Source organism: Agelaius phoeniceus, chromosome 13, assembly GCF_051311805.1.
Source record: "Agelaius phoeniceus isolate bAgePho1 chromosome 13, bAgePho1.hap1, whole genome shotgun sequence".
Lineage (NCBI taxonomy): Eukaryota > Metazoa > Chordata > Aves > Passeriformes > Icteridae > Agelaius > Agelaius phoeniceus.
Window position 1 is genome coordinate 18,487,666 of NC_135277.1, and position 20,032 is coordinate 18,507,697.

The following is a 20,032-nucleotide window of genomic DNA, read 5'->3' on the forward strand; positions in this document are numbered from 1 at the left end:
AAGGTGTGTCTGTGGCTGCTGGGATCAAGGCCAGGCCACCTACCAGTGAGCAAGATCCCACACACGGCTTCCCGAGGGATTGGGAATCCCTGAGGGAGTGGGGAACAGAGAGCAGAAGACCTTTAGGACAACCAGCACAGATGACACACACCTAGGGACCTTTTCCATCCATACACCCTTCCTTACACCTGCCACTTTTCCTCTTCGTACAGAAGTGCCTGCACAGGTTGAGGCAAACAATGGGGGACAAGTGGCACCAAGATCACCCAGTCAAATAATAACCAGGCAGCTGGGCCATGTCTCAGCACTGACCAGTTCAAAGGCAGCCCTGGGCCCATTGGCCCCTTGCTCGGGGGGTGCCAGAACTCTGTGGTGACCCCTGCAGTGACAGGTCCTGGTTTAGGTCAGAGGTGGTGACAAGGTGCAAAAGGTGACATGATGGTGCTGGATACAGGACAGGAGCCAAAACGGTCAAAGCAGCACCTCTGACAGCAGTTCTCACACCTGACCACAAGCTACAGGAGAGGTAGGTCAGCTTAGAGGGAGCACTTTCTCCTCCACAAGCTACTTCTGGTTCCTCTCACTCAGCTTCTCAGGGCTGGACCAAGAGAACCCCCAGGGAGAACAACCCATCCCTGCAAGAGTTACTTCCAGCCTGTTCTGGATACCTGTCACGCACCTCTCACAGCCAGAAATGAAGTGACAACTCTCAGACCAATGATCTCTTTGCTGAGCTATGCTCAAACTACTCCTACACTCTCAGCACAAAAGCACAGCGTGTTCTCCCTCTGCAATGGGGGCTGCTCACTGGGATTCCTGAGATCAGCTCTCAGGATTTTGGTATCTGTGCTACTCAAATGTCTATCTGGCAATACATGCTCTGAGTAAGAGTTATGTTCTCCAGGCATGACAAGTGTCAAAGAGAAGCAGCAGCAGCAGCAGCACTGAAGGCACCATGCACAAAAGCAGCAATAGGCACGGAAAAGGGCATGGGACACGAGCACTGAGGACTTTGCCACAGAAAAATGTCCCCACTCGCTTCCCAGGAGAAGGATAATGACCAACCAGTGGAAAGCCTGTTGTAAAGCAAACGTACTTAGCTTCCTCCACCACCTCCACCTCCGCCTGCGCTGTGATGGGTGCGTTGGAGTGTGCTCCTGTTGGGTCATCCACGTTCAGCTCCCCGTTGGTTGAGCTCACCACCTGCAACACAAAGGAACACCCTGTTCATGAGGCTCCCTGGCAAGGACTGCTGAGGAAATGGGAAAGCTGACAAATAACCATTTACTCCTGTCTCTTTTCACCCTCTCAGGAGGCTGCTGAGTTTTGTGGGTGCCTTGGAGTCTTCAGGCTGGAGCAGCCAAGGAAGAGCAGCAGGCAGGGGCCTGTGTGTGTGCTCCCCTGCTCACATTCCTGTGCCCAGCCCATGACTTGGCACTGAGACGCCCCTCTGGGAGTGCAGGCACTGGTGTGAGCACTGATTGCCAGCCCTATCTACACACACAAGCTGTACCATGCTGATTGTTTCCTCCTGACATTTTTACAGGTGAGCAGCTCAGTCCTGTTGCCTGACAGGACTGTGGGGAGAAGCCTCAATCCTTAAGTCTCATTCCTTAGCCAATTTTGGGAATTACATCCTTGCTACAAAGCTACTGACACAGTCTCTCATCTCTTTTTGCCTCACATCTGAGATGATGGCTCACTCAAGCCTTTCCATTACAGGGATAACCATCCAGCTCAAGTGGCCAATGAAGGGAAAGCTTGCAGCTGGCTACTCTCTTATCTGGGGGCTTATCTCTTGGGAAAGGCAGCACAAGATTTTTGAACAATAAACTTGCTGCTAACCCGGGGAGAATCCGCTGCCACTGTGGAGTCCAGCCCCTGCAGTGCTCCTTCCTGACTGTGGGTGAGCCTTTGCTTGTAAGAGCAGCCAGAGGACTGAAACCTTATTAACATCTGAGCGCACTGCAAAGGACCCTCACCATCTACTCGGGTACCTCAGGGGAAAAACTGGGACCCTGAGCCCCTCCCTGTTCCTGGAGGGCGCAACTCTACTGTTGTTTTCTGTCTCTGCCTCGGGCTTTTTCAGCACACTTTAACCCAGCACCAGGTGCCTGCTGGGACACCCTGCAGCTGCTGCTATGGCTGTGGAGTTTCTGCTACATTTTGTTTGCCACCACCAAGGTGTGCTAACTCTGCCATTCCAGCTGCCACTCTGAGCTTTGTGCTGCAGCTCATTTCACCATCCGGAGAGGCACTGGGACTGGCTGTCCCTGTGGGTTTGCAAAGGAAGCGCCTTTTCCATCCCTTCCGCCATGACTGCATGAGAGCGGCGGCCGCGCCACAGCGCCCCCTGCAGGCGCGGGGGAATCACTGCACCCCCTGACCGGTCCGCAGCCAGCAGCGCCCCTGGTGGCCGTGCCCGGAACTGCAGCGAGGGGAAAGCGCCGTGGGCGGGAGAGGCTGGGGCTGGGATTGGGACTGGGATTGGGAATGCGATTGGGGCTGGGATTGTGCTGGGTTTGGGGCTGGGTTTGATCTGGGTTTGGGGCTGCGATTGTGCTGGGATTGGGACTAGGATTGTGACTAGGATTGTGCTCGGTTTGGGACTGGGATTGTGCTGGGATTGTGCTCGGTTTGGGACTGGGATTGTGCTGGGATTGTGCTGGGTTTGGGGCTGGGATTGTGCTGGGTTTGGGGTCAGTGCCAGAGCTGGGCTTTGTGTGCCTTGTTATACACACACACACACACACACACACACTGCTAAACAACTGTTCATCCTTTCCCCATATCTCTGCCTGAAAGCCCCTTCATTTCAAAGTTATAATAATTGGGAGGGAAGAGAGTAATATTTTCCATTCCAAGGGAGGTTCCCATCTTCCTTGGCAGACATCGGTCTTTCAAATCAAGACATCCACCGAATTTCTTGCTTCATCTGACAAGCCCCAAAGCATCCTGCATGGGAGGAAAGTTTGGCTGACCCTTCCATGCTTCACCTGGATGTTAGCACAGGCTCCTGCATCTCGCTGTGAAAACTGGGAGCTGCTCTTGGCTCCAGAGCTGTAAGGATACCTGGTTTCTCCATCCTGTTCCTCCTCTTAGCCTTTCAACAAGGTAAAAGGAGGCATTTTCCATGGGGTGGGGGTAGGGGTGGTACCCAGAACTCCTGGTGCCTCTGGATGATCTGACCACAAGGGATGAAGGGAAGGAAGCCCTTGCGGCAGATGTCCCCTAGTCAGCACATTATGTTAATTTTGAACACTTCAGTCCTACAAGGAGCTGCTGTTTCTGCCAAACAGGCCCCTTGGGCTCTGCCAGGACAGGTTAGAACTTGGCTCACATGGTGCTCTCCTTGAGTGACAACTCCTTGGTCTTCACCCCTTTCCTTACTCATCATGCCTGGGCTGCCCTGGGTTCTCCAGACCCCCAGGCTTCCCATGCAGATCTGCAGAGCACTGGCACTTAATTGTGTTGTTCACAGGGCTCTTCCCACACTTTGTTCAGCTACTTGTTAAATTCCATGTTACAAAAGGCTTTGATTTTCCTCCCTGCTTTTCACATGCTGCCACTTCATCTTCATGTGGCAAATTCTGCCTTAAAGGGAATGGGGACTCAAAGCTGCTGACCTGCCAAAGTCCAGCATGAGCTGGGGTGTCTGCTGAGGAACAATTCCAGCCTCTGCAGCTTAGCAGCCACACACAGCACATTTCCTCTTGTCAACTGCAGATAAGCAGAATTTTAGTGCTTACAGTGGCACAAGGAACTCGTGAACTACTCAGGTTGGCAACTCTTCCCATCCAATTCCTAGGGCTGCTTCAGTGCTCCTGTCACAAGGAAACATTCCCCTCACTGAGAGGGACCAATCTGATTTTTATTCATGCCTCAACACATGTTATACATGAGCTGAAAGATTCCTGTAAGAGCTGTACGTGTTGTGCTAGCAGCCCTGTCCCTGGGGAGGCTTCTCACAGCCAGACAGGGCAGAGAAAGCCTCCATGATGGGACTATGAGTGACCTCTCCCCACTTGCCCATGAAGAATGTCCAGGGAATTCAGGCTGTGGGAAGAACATTAACACATAAAAGCAGCTAACTACGACACAAGGAGAGCCATTTTGCTTTGGGCTGCTAGGAGGGAGCGGGGGCTCACTTGTAGGACTTGTAGGCTCCTTTTATTGTGGAACGGGACACTCACATAAAAAAAAGTAAATAAGAACACCTACTCTGTACTGAGTGCTGAAGTTGTACAATCACAGATTGGTTTGTGTCAGAAAGAACCTTTACAGTTCATCTAATCCAACCCCTTGACATGGGCAGGGACACCTTCCACTAGAACAGGTTGCTCCGAACTCCATCCAACCTGACCTTGGACACTTCTCCAGGTTACTCTCTGCTTACATCTGACAGCAGAGCTGCACATTCATCAGGTCCTACTTATTTTTGTTTTTCTGTTACTCACTAAAATATCTTTAAATTAAAAGAGAACCGAGGCTAAACAAGCCAAAACCACATTAAACCCAACTATCTATCAAGAATGAGTAAAAATGTCAACCTAATCTGCATTTTCCTTAGGGACATCCTGCACTACCTGTCTCCTTGGCTCAGCTCTGTCCTGCTCCAAGCACTAATTCCCATTTCAAAAGAGCCATTGTTCAGGGTGTTGTGTCTGACAGCAGAGCCAGCTCTCACAGCAAAGCTGTGCCAAAGAGGCAGCGATAGCAGAGTTCTTGTTTGCTTGGATGACTCCTGCACCTTCTTTCCAGCTTGTCCAGCCAGCTCACTCTGGCTTTAGTGCCAGAAAATCCCTCAGCAAGCCTGAGTGACAACCAGGACACGTAGGACTTCACAAATAGGAATTTTTCAGGAATTTAAAAACACTGGTAGTGTCAGCTCCAACACTGTCTGTTGCACATCCTCTGCTCATCTCCTGGCAGTGCAACCAACCCTCTGAAGGGTTCGTGCCCACCATGCCCTCAAACTGGTGGTGATCTGCTGTGGAACAGCTCAACTATTCCCAATATTAATGGGGACTATGTACAACAAATCCTACTTCAGCTGCCTGTACTGCCCTAGAGCATCTCCAAGATAGAATAGAGGGTACTTTATAGACCAGATCTATTAATGCCACTCCTTTCTGTTTTCAGTTTAACAAATTTGGGCTCAAAACTTAAAAAAAAAAACCTAAAAAAATTTTGTTGAAACAGTAGAAGCCATGGTGTTGGCCATCACAGCTTGGGTCCTTCCCAAACCATGGTTTGAGCATGACGTATGGGACAGCACCAGTGAAATTGCTCTCCTGACCCCAACATTGCTGCAATTTGAGGAGAATTCAGGGGGTTTAACACAGGGGCTGCACACAACAGAAGGCAGAGGTACCTGCACAGATCCTCCATGTCGATCTGCAGCCAAATGAGATGTCAAGTACGAGGTATTTGTCTGCCGGCTCGGCTGGATCTCCCACTCCCCTCGGCGATCCGATGACGCCTGCTCAGGAGTTCAGGAGCATGAAAGAAACAGAAGGGAGGGCAAAAAGTGAACGAGGAGAAGAAATTAAGGTCTATTGGTTAGTGAGTTAGTTTCTTTGCAGAAAGCAAGGCATTTGCACTTTTAGCTGGGCTAAAATTCCCCTTTACCAAATGCACCTCATTATTTACATCCATGGTGGCTGCAGTGATCCACTGTGGGAGTGGATTTCATCTCCTTTAGCTGCTGAATGAAGGGAAAGATCTATTCTGGAAATAATTTCTTTAGAACAGCTTCACTTCCATGGATTTCAGCACAGCCACAATTACACTGACCGTATTTAACTATGTCTGTCAGGCCACACACAGCAGAGCACTTGGCTCAGCAGCAAGATGGGATTCACAAAGCTCAACCTCCCTCAAATACATCTTTTTAAACTAAAATTTGCAACATAAACCAAAGCCAAACATTTATTTTCACCCAAAGGCAGTTCCACACGCTGATTCACCTGTGCAGTGCAGACGGAAACATCCACACCTGCTTGACTGAAGAGAGGGTTGGGGGCTTTTTGGGTTTCTGCAGAAAAGTAGATAAGATGCTTTGGCCAACAAGTTTCCTCTTTGCCCCCAGCAGAAGAACACCAGGTGATTTAAATTATTAGAACTTCATTTATTTTCTTAGAAGAATCACTCTGCACTTGCACGTGAAGCTCAGGTGGGTCATTGTTGGGGGTTAGGGTTTTTCCTTTTGTTTCTTTCTCTCAGGGAATGTTGTCCCATCTGTTGCTAAGATACTTAAGAGAACAAAACATGTGGCTGGGAGGAGGAGGAAGGGAAAGTGTGCAGCTGGCTACTCTCTTACTTGAGGGGTTTCTCTGGGGAAGGGCAGAGTTACCACGAGATTTTAGGCTGAGGGAAGGGGCTAGTTGCAGCTCCCCTCTCACTGTCAGCATCGGGGGAGAACATTTAAGCTGTTGTTTACTGTGGGGAGAATTCACTGCCACTGCTGGAGCCCAGCTCTGTAGTGCTTCTTCCTTACTGGGGGAGAGCCTTTGCTCGTAAGAGAAGCCGTAGGACTGGGACCTTATTAACATCTGATCAAACTGGAAAGGACCCTTAACATCTAGTGAGATGCCTAAGAGGAAAAACAAGGACTGTGAGCCCCCTCCCTGCTCCAAGGGAGCCTCTCATGGCCATGTTCAGCAGCCCGGCGGCCACTGCCCAGCCCCACCTGCCAGGACACCCTGCAGCTCCTGCTACAGCTGCGGAGTTTCTGATACATTCATTCACTACTCTGGGATCTGCTTGTCCCAGCCATGACAGCCGCCACTCCGAGGTTCCTGCTGCGGCCCTGAACCTCTGTCGGGCCCAGCCGCCATCACCGCATGAGGGAACGGCGGCCACGCCACAGCGCCCCCTGCAGGCGCGGGGGAATCACTGCACCCCCTGCCCGGCCCGCAGCCAGCAGCGCCCCTGGTGGCCGTGCCTGGAACTGCAGCGAGGGGAAAGCGCCGCGGGCGGGAGAGGCAGGGCTGGGAATGGGACTGGGATTGGGACTGGGATGGGACTGGGATTGGGCAGGGTTTGGGACTGGGATTGGGGCTGGGATTGTGCTGGGATTGTGCTGGGTTTGGGACTTGGATTGGGGGTGGGATTGGGGCTGGGATCGTGCTTGGATCGTGCTTGGATCGTGCTGGGTTTGGGACTGGGATTGGGGCTGGGATTGTGCTGGTTTTGGGGCTGGGATTGTGCTGGGATTGGGACTAGGATTGTGCTGGGTTTGGGGTCAGTGCCAGATCTGGGCTGTGTGTGCCTTGTTATACACACACAAACTGCTAAAGAACTGCTCATCCTTTCCCCATCTCTGCCTGAAAGCCCCTTCATTTCAAAGTTATAATAATTGAGAGGGAAGGGGGTCATAATTTTTCTATTCCAAGGGAGGTTCACACCTTCCTTGGCAGACACCTGTCTTTCAAACCAAGACAGTCACCCAGCTTTGATGACAACACATCCAGTGCTCACCTAAGACCCAGGAGGATTTCAGCACACCTGAACCCAACTGACCAGGGGGAAGAATGCTTCCCAGGTCTGGGAAGTGTGGGACAAACAGATCTGTGTTGGCCTCAGGCCTCAGCTGAATGAGCCACCATGGATCTGGCCAGGAAACAAGAGGCTCCAGCGACTAAACCCAGGTTGTGAGCAGTGAAAATGCACCCAGGGAAAGATTCCAGAAACCCCCCCAAATCACATGCAAAACTAAAGACAGAGGGGGGAAAAGCTCACTCATCTTTGAATAAAACCCTTCACTTTCCAGAGGAAAAGGCTACAAAGAGGTGATTCCACATTAGCTCTTTACTAGGAGTCAAATGTAAGAGAGAATCTGCATTATTAGACCCAAGAACAAAAATGAGGCCATTAAATCTGGTGACCCAAACCCATGCCTCTAATTCACTTCTCGAGACATTTATTTTTTTGCTTTTTTCCTTTAGAGAAATGCTTTGCTCAAGACTTTAAGGGAACATCCTTCAGAAGAGAATTGTTTGTTTTGGTGAGAAGAACTTGATTTCCTCCGTAGCATATTAAACAATTCATCATCCTATAATGTTTAGGTGAAAATATGAGAAAAGCTGCTGTGCAATCCAGAACTGAACTATCTGTGCAGCTCAGAAGAACAAGGCCTGCAGGGGCTGCCTGCATATTTTGGAATTTCTTTGTGCCTTTGTGAACTAAAATGCCTGAAAACGAAGCCAGGTGTCACTGTGCTGTCAAGGAAACACAATGCCTCACACATACACAATGTGAAGGTCTGTGGTTAAGGTGGACAATAGGAGGCTGGATGAACAATCCCCCCAAAACCAGGGGGTTACTGCATCTGTCAGGGTATTTATTAAAGCAGATGACTATATCAGGGCTCACACACCAGCCCACACTCATCACCATGCACACATGCTGCAAACAACCCGGCCTCCTACAGCCACACTGCCCAAGGAGGAGTTATCCTGACTATAGCTGATGGACTGGGATGTGTCCTACCCTGTGTTAGCTGTGTGACCCTTCAGAGCCCAGGAAGGCTGAGCCCAGACAGGCTGTGACACCCCAGGCTTGGTTCTGTACCCACAAACCCCAGCTCGAGGAACTCAGCAGAACCTGGAGCAGAATAAACCTGGAACCACTCCCTGGGAATAAGAGCAGCAACAGCTCCAGCTGGGAGATCTACTGCATGTCTGAGAATTCTGTTAATACAGAAAACCCAAACTCTCAACACCAACAAAACAGTAAAATGAGAAAGGAAAAAATGGAAAATTCAATTTCCCCGTGGCAGTTCATCCAGACTGTGATGCCTTCTGAGCGTTCTGCCCTGCCTGTCCTTTGTGCTCTGCAACCCTCCCATTGTGAACTGGACACTCCAAGAAAGACATATGGATGTTTTTGGGACACACATCCCTGTCACAGCCACAAGCTCTGTGGGCAGAGGGAACCTGGGAACAGGCTATCAGCACAACTCTCAGTCTGCTCCACAGTCCATGTGCTATGATTAAAAGCACCTCAAAAATGTGGTAGTTAGAGAGTTTAACCATGCTGGATGATTGACTTTAACGTGTTTACCCACAAACTACAGAAAAACAACCCCATTCCAAAGTGGACTCTGGTTAGCTCAAGATACTGAGGAATTCCACTGGTTAATACCTTATTTCATCAACCTGTTGCTTTGACAACATTCTCCTCAAATCACCATCTCTAAGTTATGCAGGATTTGTCCCTGCTATGACCAAGAATCAGCCCCAGCTATCTATAATGCCATGTGGCTTGTGCTTGTCCAGGGCCAGAGGAACTGGGAGAGGAGCCAAGCAATGCACCTGATTGCGAAGGGCCTGTTGGGATGGTCGGTCCCGGTGGATGTGGCTGTCTCTGGTCACTGCAGAGGTCCCAGAATCCACATGGACAGATCCCACGGGAGTAGGCTGGAAAATAAGGTGTTGGTTAGGGCTAATATTCTCACATGCACAAATCCACCTTGTCAAGCCAGTAGGAAATAGAAAAACATCAAATCGCTGCCCAAAGGAGCCAAGGAGAATTACAGCCAGGGCTATAAAATCCCTATGATTTACAGACATGAAATTTGGTGGTGGATACCAGCATTGAATGTCTTGTGTAAAAATTAATTAAGAAGATACAGTTAGGTGCCTGTCTCGATGTCAGATCACACCTAGTGTGTCTCACACAGAATTATTACAACTGAAAATATACAGACTTGTTTTCCTCATCCCATTGTCTCACCACTTGTAAAAATCACGCTTGCATAGAAACAGGACGTGTTAAAATTAAAGCTTCATCTGCTCTCTTCTCACCAAAGTCATAATCCCTGCTCCCAACATCGAGATCTCCATGGCAACCACCGTGGTTGTCAGCAATAGCACACTTGTCTTACAAGGTGCTCTTTATCAACTGCCTTTGTAATTAAAGAAAAATGAAGGGAAAATCTTGATTCACAAAGGGAACGATTTCTTAGGAACTCTGATGAGCACAGTAAGCATGGGGAACACTAAATATAGTTGGGACACTAAAGCAGTGGTACCAAGTTTAGCACTGATGGCATTTGATCTGGCACCAATGACAATTCATTTACAGATGTCATTACTGCTCTTTGGGTGGGTTGTGAGCAGAATGATCCAATGATCCAAAACAAAGAGCTTTAGATTCTTCTACCATATTTCCCCATGATACATCCTTTGGCTAAGGTCTCCCTGAGTTTAACTGGGTTTTGATGGTAAAAGTCATGCAATGAGATCAGGCTGATGGTGTACATGGAGTCATGGAACTGCTAAATGGAGGTTGGTTTCTCCCACATTTCCTTTCCATGTACTGTACAGAGTGGGACTGGGCTGACAGTCAGAGGCTGACAGGGCAGCCTCTGAGTGTCCTCCAGGATATCATGAGTTGAGGAGAGCAAGTTTAGATTAGATATTTGAGAAGAAATTCCTCCCTGTGAGGGTGGTGAGGCTCTGGCAAGGCTGCCCAGAGAAGCTGTGGCTGCCCCACCCCTGGCAGTGTCCAAGGCCAGGTGGGACACAGGGCTTGGAGCAACCTGGGATAGTGGAACAGTGGAACGTGTCCTGCCCATGGCAGGAGGTTGGAACAAAGTGGGCATTATGATCTTGCCTTCCAACCCAAACCATTCAGTGATTGCAATATCCACTGAACACCCATCAGAAACCTGCCTTGATCCCCTGTACCTTTTTGATGGGAACATGACCATTATAGGGAGTTTCTGTGATTCTCCTGCTTTAAGATGGATTTTAGATACTGGTCTCCAATCCTGTGCTAGACTAGTCTAGCAGTCTCATCATGATCATTGTCACAAATGGGAAAATGAGGCTTGAATGTCCAGAGAGGTGGATGGGGTCTCTGTTCCTCAGGAAAACTTTGAGGGACTGCAAGAACCCCCTGAACATAATGTCAGGACATCTCACTGTGTTGAGATTTGAAAGATTCTGTCACTGACATAGTTTATGAAAAATCCTTTCATTAAGATTTTTCTCCTGAGAAGCTGAGAGGCCTCAGAAACGAAATGTAAACAATAATTATCTGCTGCTGTGGAATGCAACAGGTGCATCTTTGATTGGTCTCATGTGGTTGTTTTTAATTAATGGCCAATCACACTCCAGCTGTCTCAGACTCTCTGCTCAGTCACAAGATTTTATTATCATTCCTTTCTATTCCTTGCTAGCCTTCTGATGAAATCCTTTCCCTATTCTTTAGTGTAGTTTTAAGATATCATTTTCTTTTAATATAATATATATAATAAATAATAAATCAGCCTTCTGAAACATGGAGTCAAGATTCTTGTCTCTTCCCATGTCAGGATTGCCTGCATATTCAACAAGATTCAATCCTAAACTCACTGGCATTAATTGGGATTACAGGGAACAAAAAGGCAATGCTGGGGAAGCAGCACCTGGAAGGCAAGGCATGGGATTTGGCAGGGACAACTCACAATTGGCCTGCCGACCCAGTCGTAGGCGTAGTCAAAGGTGTAGCCTTTCTTCTCAAACAGCTCCGTGAAGATGGTCCGCAGGTAATCGTAGTCTGGTCTCTCAAAGAAGTCTAATCGCCGCACGTAGCGGAGGTACGTGGCCATCTCCTCTGTCAGAAAAGGCAAAAAGCAGCAGATTTTATCCAGAATCTTCCAAATGAGTTCTTAGAAACCAATGTCTGGGCTGCCAGCATTACCTCTGGCTTTTCTCCTACAAGTCAGGGTTTTTAGCAACAGTCCTCAATGGAAAACAATTCAAACACTTCTCAAGCAAAGGTGGAAGTCCCACCTCTGCTCAAATCTGACTTCCACACCTTGATTTATTCTATACATTTGTATAAAAATAAACAGAGTGAGAAATAAGCTCACTGAACCTGACAACAGGCTGCTCACAGGTATTTAGAATGCTCTTGCCCAGAGAAGCTGTGACTGCCTCATTCCTGAAAGTGTCCAAGGCCAGGTTGGATGGGACTTGGAGCACCCTGGAATAGGGGAAGGTGTCCCATCATGACATTGGCAGCACCTGAATATTCAGAACTAGACTAGAGGGGGAGGCTCCAAGGTTAATTTACCTGAAGAGGGTTAATTTACAGACCAGGCTTTGGTGTTAAGATAATTAATTGCTTTCCTGCATCTGGGTCGCACTTTGCATGCACAGAATATTGAGTCCTAGGAGCTCATGTCCTGCCTTTTCCCAGCTCTCCCTTGGCTCATGGCCTTGACTTCAGCTGACATAAGAAGAGTACTGCTTATTGATACTTAACTCTATCTATGGCTTGTGGCTTCCATGGAGGTAAAAGAGGAAGAAAAGAAAGGAGAAGAAAGAATCCTCTCTTTTAAGTACCTCTAGAAGGCGAAGAACAACCAGTTTCAGGAAAAGAAGGGACAGAACTCAGTTCTCTCATCTCCTATCAGCCCAGACCTGAAGGAGCTGTGAGGAGGAGTACTGACAAAAAGATGAGAACAGCCAACCTGAAGCTGTTCTGCTTGGAACCAGGTGGATTTTGGAATGAGACATCTGGGAATTACAGTGACCTGAGTGAACAATGATCCCATTCCAGGCTTGCTGCTCCTCATGCTGGGAAGATGTGTGGAACAACAGCTCCTACAGGAATGGGATTAATTGTGGGTGCTCTCCCTGGTGTCAGGCCTTCAGAAACACTCCACAAAACCTCCCAAGCCCACTCTGTGGCCGGGGGACCCTGGGGAAGGCACTAACTCTGTACCCTGCTCTCCCAGCTCCAAGGTCTGCTAAACTGGAGATCAGGTGTTGGGCTTGGCTAGAAGCACTCTTTAGTAACACTCTCCTTAAAACTGCTCCCAGAAGGTGGAATTCATGGACAGACACACCATTCCATCTTCCAAGCTGGCCACCTACACCTGCAACACCTGCAAAACCTTCCATTTGGAAAAGAATTAACTTGGTAGATCCAGCACGGTCATTTGGGAGAAGGAAAAGAACGAGGAGCTCTTTTGGAAGGAAGCCAAGAAGTAAAACAGGCATACAAGGCCCTTGAGCACTGTCCAGCCTCCTTAATGAGAAGAGTTTTGTTCATTTTAAGACCTCAGGCCCTGCTAATTTATAGGAGCAGCTTCAGTTGTTTGCCAGCATGAGGGATACACGTCATCCAAAACTTTCTGAGAGAGGAGTGCAGGCCCATCCTATTTAACAAGGTATGGCCACCTCCAGCTGAACTCACAGAATCCCATCAGGGCTTTACCTGGAAAGTTCTCACAGAGAACTTCAACTGGAGTGTTTCTCTTTGTGTCCCCAATCTTCTGATATCTCTCTTTTAAGGTGTCAGCCTGCAGCGCACAAAGACAAAACAGTTGTGGAGAAAGAGTTCAACCATGTGAGAAAGGACATGCTGTGTGGGAAGAAAAACAGGTATTTAATGCCCATTCTGGGTGACATCAGGAGATGCTACTTGTAACTGAACTGCATCCTGGACTACACCAGTGGGAGTATTTCACAGGAGAGAACATCCAAGGATGTTCAAAACATCTTCGTTCATGAAAGGCAGGACCCTTATTAGTGTCTTACAAGGCTCATTTCTCACTGCCCAGTCCTGAGGACTGTGCAGGGAAGGTTTCATGGGAGAAGGAAATAAAGTTCCATGAACTGTGATGGCACATCTGGACCTCCCCAGCCATCGAGCTGCCTTCACAAACAAATGCACAGCAGTTGCACAGCACATTCACAGCAATTTGGGTGAAATTCACAGACCCACAGCACAGCAATTTGGGTTTTCCTCTGTGCAACAGAATGTTACCACATTGAATATGACTCTAGATCAGTGCTCTTCTCCCAAATCCCAGGCTGCTCCCACACAGCCTTTCCTTTCACCCCCAAAGCATCCATCACTCAGCACTGGTTTAATATCTAGTCAACAAGAAAATGAAACCATTTGCAGTTGGATTTCCCACCTAAATCAACCTGAGGCAGAGAACTCCAGCTGGCACCCTAAAAGTGGGGTTTCTTGCCTCCATTTCAAAATAAGATATATAATAATGTAATAATGTAAGATCTGGCAGCAGCATAATTAGCACTGTAGACATTCTCTGCAGATACAGCCCTGACAGTACAGACCAAAAGTGTAAGCTGAGGAGACCTAGAAGGGCAAAGATGCCACATTCTAAATCCAGCTGGAGAGTCTGCGTTTGCCCTGGACCTCAAAAAGGAGTCAACTAATTCTTATCAAGGCTAACACTGAACTGTGGAACTTTTGTAGAACTTTGTATAAACTTGGAATTATTTTAGAATAATTTACAGGATTAATTTAAAGCAGATGAGTTCAAGTAAGCCAGAAAGAAAATACATACTAGAATAACACACTTACAGAGAGGTGTGGACATAAAATCAGAGAGACTCTGATTTCTTTCACAATCCCTTTCATGCTTGAAAAACCTTTTGTTGCTTTTATGAGCTGTTGCCAACATTTCTGGCATGTGCCTGATGAAGCTGAGCTGAGACTAACTCTGGATAGGTGGTAAAAAAAAGCTGGACAAGTTCTATCAACCTAATTGGAACCCACTGACCAATGCAGAGCTCTGCCAAGCAGCTCCTGAACCCAAAGCCTTGGCTCCTTTTCCAACAGGAGCTCTTGTCTTTCCTGATGAGCCTAACTTGATCAGTCCCTTCACTCCCTTCAATGCCAAAGCTGAACACAGTAGCTTAATCATCAGGGAGGTGATAGAGAAGTGAAGATACAGCTTCCAACAGCTCTGGAGCCAGCAAATGACTTACTCCTTGTTAGCTCAGCTGATGGATGTTGGCGGCAGTCAGCAACTCAATTTCTTGCAGCTCTCCACATTGTACACAGCATCTCATAAACTCCCCAGCACTGAGTGTCCAGTGTCTCTGGAGGGAAGCCAAGTCCAATACTTGTGCCAGAAAACCAGTTTTTCAAGCTGAAGTCCATCTGTGCATCTAAAGCCATCAAACTGCTCCATTATAAACAGGGATCACAGATGCAGCTGGGGGATTGTGTTGCCGTAACTGGAATTTCATAAACAATCACTGTGTCCCAGTCACGCTCCAGTTCAGGGCAGCTTACAATCACAGCTCTCTCATTGCTGTCCCTGCCTCTCTCTGTTCAACCTTCTCTCCAAAATTGTACCAATCTGGCAAATTAAAGTGCCAGGTAAAGTATTTCTAGCTTAAAATCTTCCTGCAGCTAAACTTAATGCCTGGGTGTTAGGCTGCAAGGACACAAAGGAGAGGATGGTGTTTCTGGCTGGATTTTGCCAATTTTTCCCCAGTAGATTCTCCTCTGGGTAGAGACTAGCCAAAGTTTTAAAGGACAAAACCTAAAGCTTGAACCTACCTTCAATCCTTGCCAGGGCAGGCTGCCTCGGAGGAAATACATGAACATATGGCCAAGGGCTTCTAAGTCATCTCGACGACTTTGCTCTGAAAGAGAAGAGGTGACAAATTATTGCTGCAGAAGCAGAAATGGCTCTGAGATCTCAGCAGCAGCCACACCTGTACCTGAGATAAAGGTACCACAGGGACATTCACTCACTGTCTGCAGCTCAGATCTTGTGCAAAACCAGAAGCTGTTTCAGAAAGCCAGAAAATGTGTAAAATCAGCCAGAAGCCATGAGGTAACATGGGAACTGCACAATCCAGCCTGGGCCAGAATGGACAACTCTTAATTGCAGAGGAATAAAGCAGTGCCTCAATTCTTCTCTGACCTAGCAGTGTCAGTGTTGCCATGTGGTGCTGGATAATTTCCTCTGGACTAAATGGGAATGGGATACTCACAGCCAGCTGCAGGGATCTACCCTTGCACAGTGCCAACCCTTTCCCAATTTCCTCTGCTGCTCATCAGAGCAGATCAAAAATAGCTCCTTCCAGCACCATGGAACACTTGCTGCTGCTGCCACATGCAGATGTTGTAACTATAAATGAAGGGGGGGGGGGAAAGGGGCACAGAGCCAAAGGAAAAATATCCTAAAACAAGCAGGCAAAATGTATCCAAAACCCCTGGGGAGGATAGAAGAGAACAACAGATGTGGAGGCAACACTGGGCTGGGCTGAGCTGCACTCTTGGGTTCACTGAGCTCGTGGACTCATTTGGTGCACCCTCCCCTCCTCTGAACCCCACCTGCTCCAAACAACATGATCCATGATCCAGAGCAGGTCCAGCCCACAACACTGCAGCCACTTCACCTGCAGGAGATGCTGGGAGTGGGAACACTCAGGAAAAGGGAACTGAAACAACAGTTCCTGCAGTTACCCTGATAAAAAGAGGAAAAAAGGAGGATGCCCTGGGTAATTTAGTGCAGTGATGCACAGGGACTTCTAGGAAGATGGTTGAGTGCACTTGTCTCTCAGAAAAACTGGAGTCAGACTCCCGTGTTTGAAACATGAAAAGATTGATTCCACCTGGGCTGGTCTCACCAGTGAAGCATCAGCTCCTCACAACCCCTCTGGGCAGGGACAGCCCCCTCAAATACTCCCCCAAAACTGATTTGGACCCTTCCCCTGCATGAGCCATGGTGGGAGCTGAAATCCTGTGGGAGATGGGTCCTAAGGAAGGCACATGGTGCACTTCAAACACAAACACGTCTTCCTTCCACATCGCCCTCATCAGCAGCTTCCCACCCTGCTCCCACTGCACCCTCCCATTCCTCCATCCCTGCCTGACTCCTCACTTTCCAAAATTAGAAACCAGGCTCATCCCTCCTTACTCCCCAAAGACAGTGAGCTCTCCAAGTGGGAGCCAACATGCTAGGAGGCCTCCTGGAAAATATTCCATTATCTCACTGCTTGTATGGATTTAAGAGAATATAAACATTTAATAAGTTATTTTTTGCCTTTCAGCCACAGAAATGCAATCTTCTGTTAGGAAAGAAAGCAGTGAGGAGAGGAGATGAAAGCCAGGTTTAAAGTTATTTAAATCATTTATTTTCTCCAACCAGTTACTAGGTCAGGGAACATCCAACTCTAACACCTGGAACTGGAAGGCATTGGGACAGTGCTGTGCTATAAAAATCTATTTGTCTATCATCCAGTGAAGCAATCACTGCCTGCCTGCTTGTCTTTTATCAGTGCAGGGCTGCTCCCGGTTATTTAGTTCCTAATAAAAACTGTAATTATGAGGCTTCCAACATTTCAGCTGGCTCAATTCCTCAAAAGAAGGGAGGAAAAAAAAAAGAGGCACACAACTGTAAATGGCATTGGGAGGTTCACAAATAGCTTCAGGGGCACAAGAGAGCTCAGCCAGAATGCTATGGGAGGTCTGCAGGATTCAAATGGCAAGCTGGAATGTGTCCAGGGAAGGGACTGGAGCTAGGGAAGGAGCTACAGCACCAGGAGCAGCTGAAGGTGCTGGGGAGGCTCAGCCTGGAGAAAAGGAGGCTCAGGAGGGACCTTCTGGCTCTGCACAACTCCCTGACAGGAGAGGGAAGCCAGGGGGGCGGGGTTGGGCTCTGCTCCCAGGGAACAAAGGACAGAGGAACAAAGGACAAGAGGAAACAGCCTCAAGCAACACCAGGGAAGGTTTAGGTTGGATATTCGAGAAAATAATTCACTGAGAGGTTTGTCAAGGATTGAACAGGCTGCCCAGGGCAGTGGTGGAGCCACCATGCTGGGAAGTGTTCAAAAGATGTGTGAATGTGACACTTGGGGACACGGTTTAGAGGTGAACACAGCAGTGCTGGTCAATTGTTGGACTCAGTGACCTCAGAGAGCTGCTCCAGCCTGAAGAGCACTCTGCAAGCTCCCCCCACGCAGACAAACCTTTGCCAAGGTGTGTGTTGATGGACATGTATCTCGCTGTTCCAGTGAGACTCTTGTGCTCCCTGTAGGGAATGTGTTTTTTGGTTTCAGGGTCGATGTACTCCTTGGCCAATCCAAAGTCTATGATGTGGATGACGTGCTCCTTCTTGTTGCCCTGCCGGCCGATGAGGAAGTTCTCCGGCTTGACGTCGCGGTAGATGAGGTTCTTGGAATGCACGTACTCCATCCGAGAGATCTGCAAAAAGGAGGGAAATGCTTCTTGTCAGCAGAGCTCTGGCTCCCAGCAGAGCTGGAAGAGGAATGTGTCATCCCCTCCTTTCCAAGGCTATCATGCTGTGCTCCCTGCTTTATTCCCACGGAAATGGCAAGGGCTGTTTCTGAGGCGTTACCACTGGGATGCAGCTCTTGGCAGGATGCCATGGGAGCTGCAGCAGCCTTTTTGTATTGATTTTAAACATACTAAACCGGTTACCAAGAGCTCTTCCCTTGCCCACCTCCTTCCCCTGTTGCTCTGTGTCTTACCACCTTCCTCCCTCGACCCATATGTTGTCTTAGACATGCCAGATTCTTCGTGGAGGGGGATTTTTGGGCAGGCAGAAGCTTTACGATCTTCAAAGCCGACTAAAATAATAATTAATCTCATTGCTGTCAACTAGGAATAGCTGGAATATTTTTCAGCTTTTGACTAATGTTTTTCTGGAAGTCTGACTGAATGGGAAGGTGGAAGGGCAGGAACCCCACTTCTGAGGTGACAGGGTGCCTCTAACAACACACCTTACTCAGAAGATCATCATTAAAATTGCTTTTGAAAACAAACATATTGCAGGAGTGTTGTCAAGCAGTTCTCCTTGGGTCCTGAATTTAGGAGATGATTCCAAAGGAAAATAATTCTCAATTTCATTTAATTTATTACCTTTAATTGCCTTTATATGTTTCAAATGAACACACGAGAACCCCCATTTATGGCTGTCCTGGTTGCAGCTGCCCTGCATGCCAAAGGGCACAGTGGCTTAAACAAGATGCTTCTCTGGAAAGGCTACTGGGATTCACCCAGGTATTTGTGGGCTGGCAATGCTACGAAAGCTCTGCAAAGTTCCACCAAGTCCCAGTTTTGCACTAACGAGCCTCAGTCCCCAGAGGTCACTGCCACACCGCTGTGAGGGACAGCACAGGGACATCCAGGGTGAGGCCACCAGCTGGTCACCCCCACTGGGTGGATCCTGCTGGGAAAGCTCTGCAGGACGGAGTCTCTGGCTCACTGAGCCATCTCTGCCCCAGCCCAGCAGCAGGGACCCCCCATCAGCCCTTCCAACCCCCTGCTCGCTCCGCTGGGCTGGCACACCCCGACTGCTCCTTCATTTCTCACTGAATCCAGACACACACTCCCAGCTGCCAAACACAGAACACTCTTTCTCTTTACAGATCTTGGACCCACACCTGGTTTTAAAAGTCCACATGCATGTGATCCTCCATCACACTCCCAGGCCCTTATCATGCATCCTATTTTAAAGGAAAATCTGCTGCATTTCCACCTCTTGGAAAGAAGGAGCAGGCAGGAGGGGGCAGCCCTCCTTATAAAATAAACAGCTGTACAGGGAGGGCAGCAGACAGGAAAAAACTGGCTGCGGGTGAATCAGGCTTAAAAAACAGAATTTGCTCCAAGACTCTTCAAAGAAGGGAACAGCACGTGCTGCCGCTCCCTCCCCTCGACGCGGTGATTGATTCCAGTGTGCAGAGAAAATGGGTTTCACGGCTAACAGCCATTATTTCCAATCAATTACAGGCTGGTGCAGAGCAGAGCAGATGCTCTTCAGTCATTCTTCACACTTTGAATCACCTACAGGACACAGCAGCAGGTCGTGAGACAAAAAGCCACGTTGGGAGGCAATTCAAATGAAGATGCAGCCCTTGAAAGTGGAACAAAGAGTTTCCTCGCCTCTCCACACATAACAAGCTTCCAAGTGGAGCCTGACTGGCTCATTTGATTTGTTCCTGCTACCAAAGCAGCTCACTTGTTGAAATCCCAACAGCAATTAGAGAGCCTGAAAAAGGCCCATTTTTTTTCTTCTTTAAAAACTCTCTGCAAGTTGCAGCAGGCAGGACAACAACCTGGACAGCTGAGGTGTCAGGTGAGCCATTATGTTCCAGCAGCAATCAAGGGTACTTATTTTCCTGCCTTTTTTCCTCCCACCTGCCTTTTTTGCTTCCACCACACACACACACACACACACACACACAGAGCTGCTGTGGGGTCTTTCATATTCCTTTTTTACTTCCACCTGCCTGGACAC

General features: G+C 48.4%; 1 protein-coding gene across 2 annotated transcripts in view; it reads right to left on the bottom strand.

Moving 5' to 3' along the window:
• CSNK1G1 (casein kinase 1 gamma 1) overlaps positions 1-20,032 on the bottom strand; it is a 101,403-nt gene that overhangs the window by 7,295 nt on the left and 74,076 nt on the right. For both annotated transcript variants that reach the window (XM_077185354.1, XM_054642290.2), the window contains exons 7-13: positions 17,742-17,976; positions 15,322-15,407; positions 13,216-13,300; positions 11,456-11,604; positions 9,318-9,422; positions 5,375-5,482; positions 1,097-1,203 (exon numbers count right to left, since the gene is read on the bottom strand). In XM_077185354.1, coding sequence (XP_077041469.1) covers positions 1,097-1,203; positions 5,375-5,482; positions 9,318-9,422; positions 11,456-11,604; positions 13,216-13,300; positions 15,322-15,407; positions 17,742-17,976 — 875 coding nt within the window. The remainder of the gene's footprint in view (positions 1-1,096; positions 1,204-5,374; positions 5,483-9,317; positions 9,423-11,455; positions 11,605-13,215; positions 13,301-15,321; positions 15,408-17,741; positions 17,977-20,032) is intronic.